At 38.2% G+C, this 17535-nt stretch overlaps 1 protein-coding gene across 3 annotated transcripts in view; it reads left to right on the plus strand.

Moving 5' to 3' along the window:
* LOC142379799 (RNA-binding motif, single-stranded-interacting protein 3-like) overlaps positions 1 to 17535 on the plus strand; it is a 138799-nt gene that overhangs the window by 102650 nt on the left and 18614 nt on the right. For all 3 annotated transcript variants that reach the window (XM_075465074.1, XM_075465072.1, XM_075465075.1), the window contains 2 exons: positions 10310 to 10416; positions 14182 to 14225. In XM_075465074.1, the coding sequence (XP_075321189.1) occupies positions 10310 to 10416; positions 14182 to 14225 (151 nt within the window). The remainder of the gene's footprint in view (positions 1 to 10309; positions 10417 to 14181; positions 14226 to 17535) is intronic.

Genomic DNA, 17535 nt, shown 5'->3' on the forward strand with positions numbered 1-17535 from the left:
TAATTGATGTGAATTCAGGTCTTAGTACAGCTTGAATGAATAGAGATGCTTGGCAAATTTGGCATTTCAGTTTGAAGTAGAAATCAACTAATCACAGGTTATATATTTATACTGTGTTGTAGAACTTTCTTCCCTGTGTTTGTTTTTCAGTCACGTTCTGCCTCCATACTGTGAGTATAAAAGTCGGCACCAGTGGGAAACAGTTTCTGTACTGAGATAAACAGCACATACTGCACAGTTTCTCTGTTAACTTAATTTAAAAGCATGGTAAAATACAAGTGTCTTTTTCTTGATGACAAAGGGATGATTCCTTATTTCCTTTGATTTGATGACTTAGCATGATAGGCTTGTCCTGTTTCATTATTTACAGAAAGACAATCTTGATTTATCTCTCAATCAGGACTTATTCAGGTTTTCTTGTTACTTTGCCCATTAATTTTCTTTGAACTTTTTCCTCTCCATACCACTTTTCTCAGTTTTAGCTTTAGTTGATTATGTTCTTACCTCCTCTCCATATCCACATTTCTCACATCTTCCTTTCCTCCATCAGTCTTATGACATCTCTTCCTCTCCAGATGGCACTTTTTCTTTGTTTCCCCATACTTCTTTCCCTTTTTTAAATCCCACCTTCTGTCTTTTTTCCTTTCTCTTTAGAGTTGCTGTTTTAATAATTGGCTTTCTCCTGCCCTATACTAATGGGAAAACAAACAGAGTGCAAATGTGAAGAGTTTAGATGTCAGGGACCATTATCATTCAGTACTTTCAATGAAAGTCGAGGGGCTTTTAAAAATGCATGGAGCCTTTAATGTCTGCTATTATTTATGAGGCGTTAACTCCCCTTTCACATCAGAAGTGGTTCACTACCTCCATAAACTAGAAATAATTTTTTTTTGATGTTCCTGATAATGGAGGAAAAAACTGAAAGATGCTGCACTGAGGAAAGATTGCATAATTATGTGGTGAAACTGCTCAATTAGACTTGATATTTGCTTACAAGTGTTATTTGAAGGCACAAACAAATGAATACTGAGGTTCGATTCTGATGGTTGCAAAGACATTTTTATTTTATCTTTGCATCGTTCTGGAAATTCAAAACCTGAATAATTAAATCACAAATTCTATGCAGTTAGTATACTTCAAAAAAGGCTAAATTCCTTTTGAGTTTTGCTCTATGATGTTCAAATGTAGTGCAGTAAACTTCCTGTCTGTGCAGCTGCACCTGCCAAACAAGGGACATCGCGGCTTTCTGAGATACTACACAATTGAATACTATCCAAATCCAATCAAGGTTTCTGTTTCATCCTGTAGACCTTACTACTGTTAAAAAAGAAAAACCTATGTTTTTTTATTCTTAATCCTCTAAAAATGTCAACATCAACATGAATATAGTTCGCTTCAGTAGCTCAACCCAACAAACACTGTGCGACACGTGGCCTACTCCCTGGATAGATCACCGGTCCAGCAATGAATGAACATACATTTTCTTATACGAAGTTAACTTTGCTAACAGAGAGGTATCCTCTCGTGTGTGATGCTTTAACAAGTACCTGTCTTGAGCGCACGATGCTTTCTCACAAGGCTTTTTGGCCTTTGATGCTTGGTATCTAAATTAGAAAAATACGGATTTCATTCCATTCAGCTCAGCTCCCCGACTCCCCATTTTGTCACTTTTGTGGATTGGATCCCATTTTTCAGCTGAGTGATTTCCCATGTTGTTTGCTAATGGATTGGGTTTTGAGAATTTCCCCATTGGAGGGATTGGGTCCTGCATACTGTATGTTAGTCCTGTCATTTTTTCTTTATAACAAACAGATTGCTGCTGTCTTTAGAATCATTGCATCTAATATTCACTTCACTGTAAGGAAAAAAGAAACCTTCACTGTAAAATAACACTAAGACACCAGAAGGAGACACATAAATGTTGCTGTTATTTTCCGATGCATCTAATGTGATATGAAATGTTAGTATACTACTGTATTTTCTGTAATTTGGTTCATTTGGTTTACCTTACCTACTAGCACGTCACTGTTTATTTTTTAAAGGGTATTAAAATGTGTCGCTATTACATTTGTAGTACAATCATAGAGTCATTAACCCTACTCTACTGTGTAAAATAAATAATATGATACATACATTTCTAATTTAGTATCCTCGTTAATATTACTGAACTTCATAAGATTATATTACCCAGTCTCTCTATAGTTTAAGCCAGTGAGGTGGTCGCTAAGTGTCCCTAGAACAGAATTTACTCAGTAGGTAGTTTCTGGTTTTTGATCCCAAATCTCTTCAAGAGCAAATTACTTATTTAAATATACTGATCTGTGTAACAACAGGGGTCATCGTTAATCCCACTGCACTGGTCTACCAGTTTAACAGCAGCGGTGTAAATTAGCATGGAGTCACAAACAAACCGGACCCGATCAACATGGAAAATAACAACTTATTTATTATTACAACACAGGCCATATAAGTACGAACTGGATTACCCGTTCAGTAGAAATATTTAAGATGTGCGCTTTGGCTCTGATCAAAAAAGACTGCCACCACAATAAGTTTCAAAGACAAATTTCAAATTTGCCATTATTTCTTAAGGTTCCTGATTGTAAAGGAATAAGGCAGGTGTGAAGTGCAGAAAATGACGTCCAAGCTACAGAAGTTAAGGTTTGTCAGTTCAAACAAAAAAAAAAAAGCAAACAAACAGAGAACAGAAAATGAAGCGCTGCAAAAGGTTTTGGTGCAGCAGTTGTGACATGCCTCCAAGTCTGAGATTCTATGTTGTCTTGTATTTCCTCCAGTAAATCAAGAATTATGTGGCTTGGCAGTTGTTCTGATAACATCTTCTTTAGAGATTCTAAATGAGTTTACACAAATGGAGAACAGCTTATTCTTTCCACCACATAGATTCTCTCCCATTCTGCCAATGTTGCTCAGCACTTGTGCCTCTTCCTCACAGCAACAATCAGCCATGTCAAGCACAAATTTGAGGGTCCTTTTTTCAGTTTCAGTATCTCTTGAACTCTTGAACTGAACTTAGCTAACCTAAGCATAGGTATAGGTGGTCTAGCTGTAAATTGTTCTTTAAAATATACTGGATTGTTAATTCTCCTCGCTTTGGATAAAAGCGTCTGCTAAATGCATGAATGTAAAATGTTGATACAGCAGCACAATCTGCAGTTAACTGCGTAGCACAAAGCTTAGTAAACTGTGCTGTGTGAATCATTTAAATATTGATGTTTTGCTCTAAAAGGGAAATACCTGTAAATATTATGCAAAAGTGAGGCAGAAATATAATTGAGTTAGCGTCTTTTATGCACTTATGTAGAACCACATTCTTTTTCGTATTACAGGTCATTACTTTTCAACACCAAAACAGGTTTCACAGCAGGCACAGACCGTCTATAAATCTGGCCCATGGTGTGAGTGAGAGTGGGGTTGTATTCTGATAAATTATTATTATTTGCTGTTATTTGTAAGCTGAATGCAAAAATTTAACTGTAACCTATTCTTGTTGTGAGGTAAGAATCTGTTGTTAACTCATTGTAAGTTTACAGCAGTTAGTCACAGTATATATTATCCACCAAACCAGGTGTAACTGGAGAAATACGTGTGTTTCATCCTCCCCCATGTTTTCTTTACCTCTGTTTTCTTCTCTTCTCTCTATGAGCCTTTCGTCACAACTAAAATGTTTGTTTGCTCTGCTGGAGTTTCAACATTTTCTTTAGTGCCCTACTGCAATTTTCAATATCCCACAGCTCCAGTAACTGGTAACAGCATGTAATCTACTCTTCACAGTAACAGCCACCAACTCTGCCACCAATAAGCATGTCCTGGCATTTAAACATGAAATGCCACAGACCGAAAACTATTTCCAACTAGTTTTTATTCTTTCTTTTACCTCACTGCATTCACTTGTAACCATTCAGACATGCAGTGATCAATCTCATGGTCCACGTTGTGACTGAGTAAATGCAGCAGTTTTGAACTCTTGCTGTTTTCATACCTTTTTATCATGTTTTCATTGCTTATTGCTGTTGTGATATGGGAAGAAAATACAAAAAATCCTTAGCTAGACGTGCAAGTGTTTCCAATGTGAAAAAAACACATTTGTTTTGTCGAGTGATTTCTCTTTTCACTTCAATTACCTGCCCTTGTGGGTCTTGGCAACACCTTACGCTGTTTAGCAACAGTGACTCCATGTAGTGACTATACATAAGACAGTAGATTGTAGCTCAGTGTGTGGGTGGGTCGTGTTAGTTTCAAATAAACAAGGATTAATCTTGAATAACAGAAATTACATGGTATCTTACCAGTAGCTGCATTTATAGAAAGGTGACTGTGAAAGAAAGCTGGAAAATGTACGTGATGCAGCAATTTCAGTAGCTTTTCCTGGGTAATCTTTTCACTAGCTGATGTAATCTTGTTGTTGACCTCTAATTGTGTGGAAGTGAGGGTCACTTTTAGGACTCTTGAAGGTAGTTGTGATGCTGCACGTTGCAGTACGGCTACTGTATGGGCTTTTGAACTTTTTGACAGTAAGCCAATACTGGTTAATTCATATCCAATTGCAGTCCTTGTACCACTTGTGCTCCATTGAAATTCTGGTTTGCAATACCAATTTTTCTGATTTGTCCATTTGTACAGGAATGACAGATTTTTCTTTCTCTGAATGTGAAAACAATCAATAGCACTTAATCTAGAGAGACTTAAATAAAAGTTGTTGAAATTTGTTATTTTCTTGATTTCTTCTGACATATTTGGACAGGCACACATTAGATCATGTTTGAAACAGTGCTTGTAGGTGATTAATGGTGATGTAGCCCTTTTTTACAGAGCCCTTAAAATTATTCTTTTTTTTCAATAACTATCTACCAGTATCTGAGCAGTACGCTTTGTGCCCCTTATCTAAAGCACAGACAAAGTCACAAACAGCCAACAAAATCATATATATATATATATATTTATATATATATGTTGTTTATATATATATACATATATAAAATCAAATGGAAAATTGTATAAGTTGTTTCTTTCAAAATATTCAATTTTCCAATAGAATTAATTTTGTATACATATGTCCTGCCTGACTAAAGAAAAGACTCCTGCAGCGGTCTAAATTCAAGCTACAAATGCGCCAAAGCAACCAGCACATTCTAACATTAATGATGTATGTGTCTGTGTGGGTGTCTCTGTGGATGCAAATACTGGTCTGAAGCCCTTGGCCATTGTTTAAAGAAAAGAGCCATTTTACAAGCTTGTGTAAAAAGAACTATTAAATTCAATTCTATATTCTTGTTTTTATGTGTGACTATACAGTACAGGGCTCAAACAAAAGAGAATAAGGGCAATGTCTCACTTATCTCTCCACAGAGATGTGATGTCATTTTACTAACTGTTAATATAAAATAAACGAAGGAAGTGAATGGACAAGCTAAAATTCAGAAATTTGTTCATTCGTCATTCGTCAACAGACAAACATTACATCAAGAGAAGATACATATACAGTATTCATAACTTTTAATGCACTACTTAGTGTTTTTTGGCCTTACTCATATCCAAGTAGCCCCAAATTATGATTTGACTAAAGCCCAGAAACATAAACCTTATTATGTGTGAATGATAAGGCAGCAGAATAAAAGTAACAGATTCAGTTTATCAGTTTTATGCAATATATATGGCAGTTATTTTAGATCAGTTGCAGTTTCAACTGTCTTTGTGTGGTACTTTAGAGAGAATACAGGCGAGAAAATAAGCTTAAAATGTTTTCAGCTGTCATATTTGTGTCTTTCTCTGTCTGTCACTCCAGTACAACAACACATCAACAGAGCACAGATGCAGCCTTTAAGTATGTATATTGTGTGTGTCAATACAGCTGGCAAATATTTTCTTATATTCTTAAAGTTTCAGTCATTTGTCATGTGTTTTACAGTAATCTGAAACCATGCATCGCTTAAATTCTGCTTAAATTACGATTCAGTTAATCTACATTAATAATAGTCCAAACGTTAACATTAGAATTATGTCTCAGCACTAAAAGCAATAAGCCTCTCCTCCATTGTTGTTTCTATCAGAGTGGTGGAGTCCTGTTTTCAGGCTGATATGATGACTCCACCACTTGAAATTGATGATTTTATAAGTACGCAAACAAGAAAAAAAGCACTATTTTTGATCAAACCAGTCTTTTTCTAAATGTAACCGTCGCTGCTGCTGCCTGAACCTAATTAAACTGTGGCTGAAAATGACAGTGATAACTGCCCTGTGTAGTTAAGGGACACAAATGTAGTTGCTCACTGGAAATGAACCAAAGTTTCCGAAACCTTTACATGACACCTCATTTCCTTTGTATATGGAAATTGATTCTCAAATGTACATTTATTATTAAACTAATTTGGCTAATCTTCTCAGTTTACATTAATGGGGTGTACACAAGTGGGAGTGCATAAAAATTATATTTAGTTATTGATTTTTTTTCTTTTCTTCTAATGGCTTCAGAGTTTCAAGAAACGTTGTTAATTTCCATGCGTTTCCATCATTTTAAAAACACCATCATACTCTGTGAGGTTATATAATATCTTAGTGTTTCTTGAGACAAAGCACATGTTTTTCATGAAGTTATTACAAAAGACTTTTTGTGGCGATACATACACACATGCATACATAATGACAACCTAATATATGCATTCCAAAAATGCAGGACTAAACAGATGTGAATCAGAAAAGTTATTAGCAAAGGATGATGACAGCGGGTCACAGTGTGGCCTACTTAAAACACTTCGATGACAAAGTACAGTGATCTTAAATGCAATTCAATCACACAGAACTGTGTTTCTACATCTGTTTACCTTTGGAGCACTCCTCCGAGTTCTTTAATCTCAATCTCCAAGCTCTGCATAGTTTTTTCCACATCTTCTCATTTTCTAGTTTACAGCTATGAAGAAACATTTTATCTGAAGTAGGCGAGATAATTGCGTAGTTTATTTTGGCATTCATAATATGCGAGTCGGTATACGCACTATGAAGCAGAATTTATTCAGAGCTTGCTGTGGCTTTTAAAAAAGTCTTTCGTTTTTTACTACACACAGAGATAAGGATTTGACTTTTGATAGTTCGAGATCACTGCCAGCTAAGGAAGACATGACAAATTCGTAGCCGTTTCAGTGATGCAGGAATGGCGGAGGATGATGGTGGATGTATGAAAGCAACAAGCAAGAGGCAATCTTTAAAACTGGGTTGCTTACTGTATTAAATTATCAGGTTAAAAAGTTACTGAGGGGCCTTTCTGTTGACATCCATTGTAAGGAATTACTGTAAATTTACAATGGATTTACACCAATATCTTGCTATATTTTGTTAAATAAACAATTATTGCCATAAGTTACCAAATGACAATAGACCATTGTAGTCTAATCTTTTCTGACAACAGACTGCAGGATGGCAGATGCCATGATTCAGAGATGCAGGCTTTTGAATTAAGGTGCTGACAACAAGCCAAATGGACCCTCTCCTCTTTAGTCTAGAAGATACAGCGTCCATAATTTCCATAAAGAATTTTAAATTTCCCCTTCCTTGCCGTGGCGGAAGGGCCTGCGTGGTCTAGTGATCTCCAGAGCTACATGCTCCTGGTAGGGAGCATCTCTGTCAAGATGATCTCATCTCATGTTGAGGTCTGGGCTTTGGGGAGGATTCATCCCTCCATAAGACCTGTTGCCACTGATTTTCAGTCCAATTCTTGTGTCATTTGGCATACCTCAGCATTTTCCCCCTGTTTTCCATGCTTAAGAATGGCTTCTTGACAGCCACCCTTCCATCGAGACCATTTCTGATGAGGCTTCAGCCAACAGTAGATGGATCAACTGAAAGTCAGATCTACTCTGAAGTCCTGTGTCAGGTCTTTTAGTCCTGTCAACTGTTTTGTCTTCTACCCAGTGTCCTTTAATTTCATAAGGACTCACTGCACAGCATGTAGAGATATACCTCAATTTTTGGCTAATAGCTCTTTAGGAATACTTTGTTGGTGCAAAAATAATTTTTTATATCTGTCAAACTCCGTTATCTTTGGCATTTTTGTAGACACAGCTAAAGGAATTGGGACAAATTATGTGTCTTTGTGACAGGCTGCTAGTAACAAAGTGCCTAAAAATACACTGGTTGATCACTTAAGTTAGCTGCCTTATTTATGCTTAAATGATTCATCGGTCAGAGTAAATGACTTAACAAACAAAACGAGCACATCCCTCTGAAAATAGTCAGGCATAAGGACATGACTGAAAAAGCAGCAAATGTTCAAAGGAAATCCTTGAAAGACCTTCAGAAAGTCTGGAGAGCTATTGCTCGAGACCACTTTAAAAGACTGCAAGACAGTCTGGCTGCTTGAAAGCAAAATTTCAAGAAATGAGTGGTGGCCTTCACACATTACTGTATGTGTTGTTGGATATTGGATATTATCACTATTATAGTATACAGTGAAAATGATCTTTCGAAATTGTGACCGGTCGCACCCACATAGCTACTCCAGTGTGAACAATTCTATTTTGTGCCACAAACTGTTTGTATTATAAAAGTGTACATTTTCTAATTACATGTTAAGACCTTCTTTGGGGGGAAGTGCAAACAATTATTTTCACTATGAATTCATTTAATTCGACCCAATGGTTGAATATCAGCTAAGTTCATCCATTTATTTCTTTAGTTTATAAAAATGCTACAAAGTTGTCCCGAGCATCACAGGTCACATGAAATAAAGGATTATCTAATTACATAAGCTATGAAATGTCTTATATTAGTGTTCTGTTTTTTTTTTTTTTTTAATGATTGTTAAAGGGGAACTCCGGGGCATTTGAAGCGCGTTTCCATTGCTAGAGGTTGTCAAATACTGATATTAGGACACAGAGAGGTGCAAATCTGCGCTCCCTGTGTGGAGATAGCGCTGTTCGCACAGCGTGTCATGCGAGGCTAATACATGATGGCTAAGGGGCAACTGCTAACCCTTCCACGTAAAACAACAACTTGCACACAGCAGAAACGTCACACCACTTTATAAACCATCCAACAATAAAGTCACAAGCCTTACCATCAAAACCAAATGCAATATTACTGGGCATGTATTGTTGTAATGTTTTAAATACTTGAACGCAGTTTTTCTAGAGAAGATAATTGCTTTGTATATGGGATTATCGTCCATCGACTCTTTTGGGCTTTCACATGCGCGAGCCTACAACCAGCCGGTGAGTTACATGCTGTTTATAAAGTTGTTTTGTAACGTCCCCATGCCAGTAATGTGAGAACCATGCATTTGGTTTTGATGGTAAGGCTTGTGACTTTATTGTTGGATGGTTTATAAAGTGGTGTGACGTTTCTGCTGTGTGCAAGTTGTTGTTTTACGTGGAAGGGTTAGCAGTTGCCCCTTAGCCACCACGTATTAGCCTCGCATGACACGCTGTGCGAACAGCGCTATCTCCACACAGGGAGCGCAGATTTGCACCTCTCTGAGTCCTACTATCAGTATTTGACAACCTCTAGCAATGGAAATGCGCTTCAAATGCCCCGGAGTTCCCCTTTAAGTCATGCTGTTGCTGAAGCATTTTTCAGAAACAGAAGCCATTGTTCTGTCCATAGGACAGAAGCTGACTTGCTTTGTAACAATTTCCAAAAATATGTCCTTAAAATAGATTCAATTCAATACACAGATTTAGCTTTTTTGTTCAGAATAATAACACCCCAATCAGCCTCTTTTCCCTCTTTTTTTTTAGAGCTCCGCTGGTTGAAGTTAAAGTTTGGTGAACCTTTGTATGAGAGGTCACACACACACACACACACACTTAATCCTATTTGTAATCAAGCCTTTCTGCTTTCCCTGGTCCAGAAAAGAACCGTGTTTTATTCATAGTGATTACAATCGCCATCTATTACCCTGAGGTCAAACTATGTGGAGTTATTTACCATATTGAGTGTGCCTGTTTGCTTTGTTTTTTGAACCATACTCGACATGCTTTGATGAGGAGCCTGTGGCTTTGTTTCCATGTCGAGGCTGTTTTTGAGAAAGCATGGTTGTAGGAGTTGTAGAGATGGTGCGATAAAGCTGTTGTCTAGATATTTTGATAAGAGCTGGAGGAGATACTTGAAAGAGATGAAGTGCAGTTTTGCAGGGTCAACTGATTCATGTAATATTTTTGTATAAGCCCCACCATAACACCCAGTCTGTAAATCTAATCTTTGAAAAATGCTTTTTATTTTTTTCTCAACTTGCTATCAAGATGCATAATCCATCTCTTTTCTTGTCCTTGTCTCCCTCTCTGTATGTCTCACTCTGTAGCTCCTGCAGAGCCTCTGCTGTGCAAGTTTGCTGATGGAGGCCAGAAAAAGAGACAGACCCAGGTCAAATATCCCCAGAATGGTCGACCATGGACACGGGAAGGAGAGGTGAGGCTTAGGATTTTATTTTTGTAAAGAGAAAAACCTCACCAGTGGCGTCCATAAAATATTCGCTTTATCAGACACAGTAGTTTAGGAAATGGTAACACAGGAGCCATGTTTTTCACAATTCACAATCAGAATTAGAAGATAAGGGGCCAGATACATAAATGATGCGTACACACAAAACCTGTATGTATTTTCCATCCACTCGCACTGGTATTTATAAGAGAAGAATTTAAGGTAAGAATGTGTGCAACTCACACATTCTTCAGGCCATGCGTACACATTTCTCATAGAAACGTAACCCTGATATGAGGTGGAAATGAAAATAGAGGCCACACAATTCACCTTGAAACGAAAAAGACGATTCCAAGGAGCATGCTTAGTGTGATTTTTTTTTTTCAGATTTTGTTTCCCATCGTCAGTTTTCACAATATACTCTTATTTACGCTCACAGTGGGCGCTATAGATGACTGCAGCCGTTTGTCACTCGTAACAACTGTGGATGACTTCTCTAACGAGACTTTAAAAAAGAAAACGAATATTTTGAGATCATTCTGATTTTCATTTGTAAGATTGCCTTGGCTTCCACAAGGCTGTTTAAAGAATACACCAAACATACCATGATCCATTTGTACATCTCTGTGACTGTGTACTGCACAGGCTGTGCGTTCATCCGTTGCAGATGAACCTGGAAGAGTCCTTCACAATAGCCCTGATGTGATGTGTGACTTCATGCATGTTTAGGTTACTGGTTACAATCCGACCATTTGTTTCTCAACTCTACAGGGTCATTTACTTTGAGCTTACAGAGCAAATCACTTGTTACTTTCCTTAATTCTGCAATTTTTTGTTCTTTTTGTGATCACAGATCACAGATCTGAGATCACATTTTCTCTTGCTTTACTAATAAGTGTCTCAGTTTCATATTTAGTAAAGCTGATTTATTTTTAAATTCTCGCTTTCATTGTCATGCGATTTTAGTTGCGATACCAAACAACGTCTTATTATTCCAATGACAAATTAGGGGAGTGTCCGTATTAATTCATGGCTGAACGTGGGAGTGGAAATCAGGTGTGTGCATGTCCATAGTTTGTTTCTCGATTACTGAGATTTATGAAAGAGAACGATACATACACACAGGGCTTTATAACTCAGGCGAAGAAGAATGCATATGCTGTGTTTTTGTGCGTACAACAAGTTTTAGTCACAAATCTGCACACTCTTTATGCATGTGGCCCCAATTCTGGGGAGGAATAGATGGCGCAGCTAACAAAACCAAAAGTGTTGTTTTTCTAACTTAGCTGTAAGTTTTGCTACGGCATACCCACAATCTTCTTTCACAGCATGTCCTACTCAATTTCAGAGCCAAAAAATAACAGTAATCTTAACAAAACACAAACATTACTACAACAGACCGGTCTGCTTCCTATGAGTCAGTGTTTGTAGCTGCTTAGAAATATTTTCAATCTCTGGCCACACTGCTCAGTTTCAGTTTCTTTCGAACATCTTACAACAGAGTTTAAATTCCTTCCAGGGTCATTATCAGCTTTCATTTCCACTGATATAATGTACGCTGAATTTGCGATGCTGCTGACAATATGAATGCTGACATAAAAACTTGGAATAAATAGTCTGAAAGACCACAATGCCAATTTGTTTTTGTCTTTTTTGAAGCCACCACCTCCAGACTGTCATCTTCAGAAGAAATCCAGCTTAGTACAGAGAATTGAAAGCAGACTGACTATTGCACAATGAGGGAGTTCAGATTTTTAGTGTCGATACCAAAGCTTTAATTTACAGAGCAAGCGAAAGTGAATAATAATGTCGCCTCCCACACACAGAGTGCAGTTTTTCTAGCGCTCGCATTACATGGAGGTTGGGAGAGAGCAGGGTAGTGAAGTGGAATTAAATGGCACCAGGCCTGCGACTGTGCTGCGACAAGAGCCCCCATAATAATAACAGAATGTTGCCATGTTTATGCCTGACCTTCGTGGGTGTCTATGTATACCAGGCATAGATTGCAGTTGAGTTTATTATTTATACGAACAAACAGTGATAAATAAATGATCAGTGCTTTCAGTGAGGTTTCCACCCATTTGTCAGTGGTCCAAGTCCTGACAAGTCTCATTTGGCCCTGAAACATCATGTCAGAGGTTTACGTATTTGCCGGAGCCAGGTCTCAGAGTCAAGGCTGACTAATAGAGACATCTGGTCGTGGAGATGCTTTGAGGTGCTTAACTGCGCCCTCACGCTCAGTCGACCAATTCTAATCTCCGGGAGTCCACTCTTTCCTAAATGATCTTGGCCTTGGGAGAATGACATGTGTACATATTACACACACACAATCCCTCAAACGTGCATTTGTTCAGAGAGCCACACATAGGGTAGACATGCAGCTGAGTAATTTTTGCTGGTTTTTCACTGTTAATGTAAAAAAAAGGTGCTGATCTTAAGCTCTGGCTCAGAAGCAAAAGACAGTCTGAATAGACTGACAGGGAAAAAGCACTGAATAAAAATATTTACCAAGGTGAAAAGTAGTACTCTTTCACGTTGCTAATACAGTTTTTACCTGCTTTCAATAAGATTATTTTAAGAGCTGTTCTTTTTTTTCAATTCTTTTATTGCCTTTTCAGTCAGTTGTGTTTGAGGAGAAACCCAAAATTGCAGTAAAGTTCACCGCCAGGCCATCCTTTAATACATGCACTAATTTGGAGAGAAAAGCCATGTGTGGAGCACAGAACAACTTACAAATGACTTGTGGAAGGCTGCAGAGAGAAGAAGATGGGGAACAGGGAGAGAGAGATGTGGAGAAAAATAAAGATAAAATCACTAAGACGTTGTTGTTTCTTTCAGTTTGCTCCAAAATTGCCAAGAGGCAGTCAATTGCATGAAGATCTTAATCAAACTTTGCAATGTGACGTACATTCTCTTATTTAAACACTACAAAAAAGATGAGACAGACTGGGAATATGCAAAGACAATACTGAAATACACTGTTGTAACTTAGAGTTTCCTCTGATGATAATATAATGCAGATGTGTGCTTTAACCTTATCCAGGCAATGATTTTATTAAACTGTTGGAGCATTTAATTAGTTCTTTTTGGATTTTTGGGCTACTGAGAACATTGTCTGTTATCAGGTCGATGTATTCCTCACACTTTTGGAAATTTTAAGTGAAGCTATTTTTCAAAATCTTTTCCAGATTTTTCTTTCTACTCTCTGTGTTTCTGAATGCATCACTGATTGGCCAGGGGGAAAAGGAGGCAGGGGGACCTTGATTTATCCAAGACCTGTTATGCATTTCCCAGAGTAACAGAGACACTAAATACTGGAAACTATGTGGCATACAAAATTCATGTAAACGAACAGATGTAACACAAATCAACACAAAGACTCAACAAGCCCCTAAAAAATTACCTCAACTAAACTATCCGAAATCCAAATCAGACATTAAACAACCATACAGAAAAGCACAATCATAGAAAACATCATGATACACAGTCAGATACATGAAATAGACCCAAATTGCATCTGCATGGTTCTTGTCTGTTTAGTGCGTCTTTCAGTGTAGATGTGTTGGTTTTCTGTAGGATGAGTTCGGGGCCATTTGCATTTTATTTGCCCATGAAACCTGTTGTTTCATAATGCATCCATGGTTAAATCAAATTCTAATGTTACACCAGCAAAGAACAATTAATGCTTCAAAATAAAAACACAAGAGGCTTAAACACAAATTGTTTGTTTCTGTCTTTCTTCCCTCCAAACAGAGTGGAATGGCGTTAACGTATGATCCCACAGCAATGCAGAATGGGTAGGTGGAAATTTTTCCTCTTATATTTACAAACTGTCTGAAGTTTTAAGGTTTTATTTTTGATAAAATAAAGCACAACCAATAAAGCACAATAAAGCATAACCAAAGTTAACCAACAAATGATACAGTAGGTGATTTTATGATGGAGTTTAACACAAATGGATTACCTACAATCCATTCAGACTAAGCCTTTGTTGGATGCTCCTTTTATACCCAAGCCTGGCACCCTGACCTGTCACTAATTATTCTGCTGATCCCACCTTTGTTTAACACACACATCAGCCAACCATCAGCAGTGAAGCAGCGATGTGTACAAAAGCACTTCCATGCAAATGAGGCTACGCATACTGTATATGCATACTCAAACTGACAAAAACACATTGGTTGTTAACACTCATACACATTTGCTATGTCGATCTGTCTCTAACTAATGCAGATGGAGCATTTACTTATGCACCTATGTATTCAAGCTGTCAGACATGTTGGTTTTAATTAGACAGGGAAGTTAGGCGGTGTTGCAGTGCCACTGTAAGACTTTCGTCAGCCACAGCTATCTGCAGTGCTCCTAAGCTGAATGCAGAGTGTCTGCCTGTTTCAGGGGGAAATTGGAGATTGGTCTTGTCTGCTAGGAATGCTTCTGGTGATGTGATCCCAGGAGATGATTCCCTCCAGCTCCGCGTTCCTCTACTCCTCCTCTAGTCAGCCCAGTCCTACATTCTTTTATCATCTCTTTCCCAGTTTTCACAGTTTGATCTCCATTTTGCTTCCCCTTGCATTCTTCATCTCTGCTTAAAAGTTTCTTGCTTGGTCTCATGTGCTAAATTGAATTGCGACTGTTTTGGACGTTTTTGGGACTTTTGTTGACTGGTGCCTTTCTTCCTGTCATTCCCGCTCTTTGTTTCCAAGCAGCTGCTTTAGTTTCAGTTATCTCTGGTGTCTTTTTGTGTGTGTTAGTGTATGTGTGTCTTTGTGCATGCATAAACGCATGCTTGCACGCAAGCATCTGTGTGCTTGCAGTGTTTAAGCCCTCTCCAACCTCTCTTCCGAGGTCGTCTACGCTCCTTCCGGCAAAGTACCAAATGACTGTGAAATGCTAATGCAGCTAATTAGAGAAGCAAAATACAGGGAGGGAATGGTTTTGAATAAAGATAGAGAGCTGAGCAGGGTCAAGAAAAGAGCAAAGGCAAAACTAAAGTCAGCCCAAGGAGAGGGAAGGTTACGAATCAGTTACAGATTTGCTCGTCTCTCTGAACTTAAGGACAGCTGGTTTTTAGCATCCAACACAAGTGTAAAATCATTGCAAACATGTGTCCCTATTGGCCACACTGCTTTGGCTTGAAGCCTGTCCTCTCTGTAATCAAGATAAAACATTCACTTTTTCATTGTATTTTTTTTTCTCAAGTTCTCTGAATCCTAAACCCCTCTTTTATTTTCACACTTGCCATTTTCTCTACTAAAGTCACTGAGATCATCACTGAATCATTCACAAAAAATTTTCATGGCAAACTCCTGACAGAGCACTTAGATCAAACCAGAGGTTAAATTCAATCCCGTATTAATGTTCTGCTTGCAATTACATGTTTAGTGCATTGTTTAAACGGCTGTGCTGGCGTCCCCATTGACAGGTTGCTGCTGAGGCCTAATAGCCTCCATCAATAACCTTGGATCTGTCCTCTGCCTACTACTTCTTTCTCTCAATACACATCAGTCTAATGAAAAATACAATAAACACAATCAGAGAACCATATTGAATAACCCTGTTGTTTTCCCTCATTTGTATTCATCAGTGACAGTAATACAGTATCTATAATGCTAGTCATGTATTACCTGTATTGTCAAAAAGGTGGATCAATACCACTGCATTATGAGTAAGAGATTTTCTTTTCTCATCATCAATACATTTACAGGTTTGTTTAGGTCTCCAGCTTAGGTCCACGTGTGTTTCTCCCTACCTGTCAAATTCAAATTGTGTCAATGGCTGAAATCATTTAGATCTAGAAAAGTTTATGAACTGTTGTACATCTTGTGGTCATCTTAGCTATATGCAAAACATATTTAGAATACACATGCATGTTGAAAGAATCTATCTCTTGCCGTTGGTGGAAGGATTCAGAATTTACAGCTTTTGTATATGTGGAAATTTACATATAATTGGACAAATTCAATAGATATAAACTACAAAAAAAACAAAAAACAAAGAGCAAAATTAAATTGTTATGTCTCTCTTGATGAGCCACATCTCCGACTCTACAGGCCTCTTTTAGCATATTAAATGCTAAAGTACTTTACGATACAATTAGAAAAGCACGGGTCAAAGAAGAAAGTCTCCGCTGATAAAAAAAAAAAAAAAAAGAACATGACCGTGCAGCTTAAGTTTGTAAAGTTGCCTCTGACCATACTGCAAGACTTCTGGAACTATTTCCTTTGGACAGATGAGAGCAAATCGAAGATGTTCGGTCAGAATGCACAAAGGCATCCATCCATCCATTTTCTAAATCCGCTGAATCCAGCTGTTGGGTCGCGGGGGGGCTGGAGCCTATCCCAGCGGTCATGGGGCGAGAGGCGGGGTACACCCTGGACAGGTCGCCAGTCCATCACAGGGCCACACAGAGACAAACCAGACAAACAACCACACACACTCACACTCACTCCTAAGAACAATTTTAGAGTCACCAATTAACCTAACATGCATGCTTTTTGGACAGTGGGAGGAAGCCGGAGTACCCGGAGAGAACCCACGCATACACGGGGAGAACATGCAAACTTCACACAGAAAGGCCCCAGCTGGTCATGTTTAGTGAAATCCAAATTCAACATAGCACCACAAACACCTCATAACAGCAGTCCATGTCAAGCACTGTGATGATTTGAGCTTTTTTGCAGCCAAAGGACCTGGGCACCTTGCAGTCAGCAAGCCGACCACGCATTCCTCTGTTGAGCAAAGTATTCGAGTCAAATGTGAGGCGATCTGTCTGACAGCTACAACTTGGCCAATAGTAGATCCAGAGGAAGACAATCATCCCCAACACAGCAGCAAATCTACAACAGAATGCCTCAAAAAGAAAGGAATCAAGATGTTGTAATGACCCAGTAAAAGTCAAAAAGCTCAACCTGATTGAAATGCTATGGTTTGAGCTTAAGGGAGCTCTGAATAGATAAATGTTTACAAACCTCGATGAACGGAAGCAACGTTGTAAAGAAAACAATTACTTCAACTAGTTGCTAAAAGATCTACAAGACATTGATTCATGGGGTGTAGTCACTGTAGATTTTCATGCTGTGTTTCTGCATTTATATAAATAATGAAACA

This window comes from Odontesthes bonariensis, chromosome 5 (genome assembly GCF_027942865.1).
Source record: "Odontesthes bonariensis isolate fOdoBon6 chromosome 5, fOdoBon6.hap1, whole genome shotgun sequence".
Classification (NCBI taxonomy): domain Eukaryota; kingdom Metazoa; phylum Chordata; class Actinopteri; order Atheriniformes; family Atherinopsidae; genus Odontesthes; species Odontesthes bonariensis.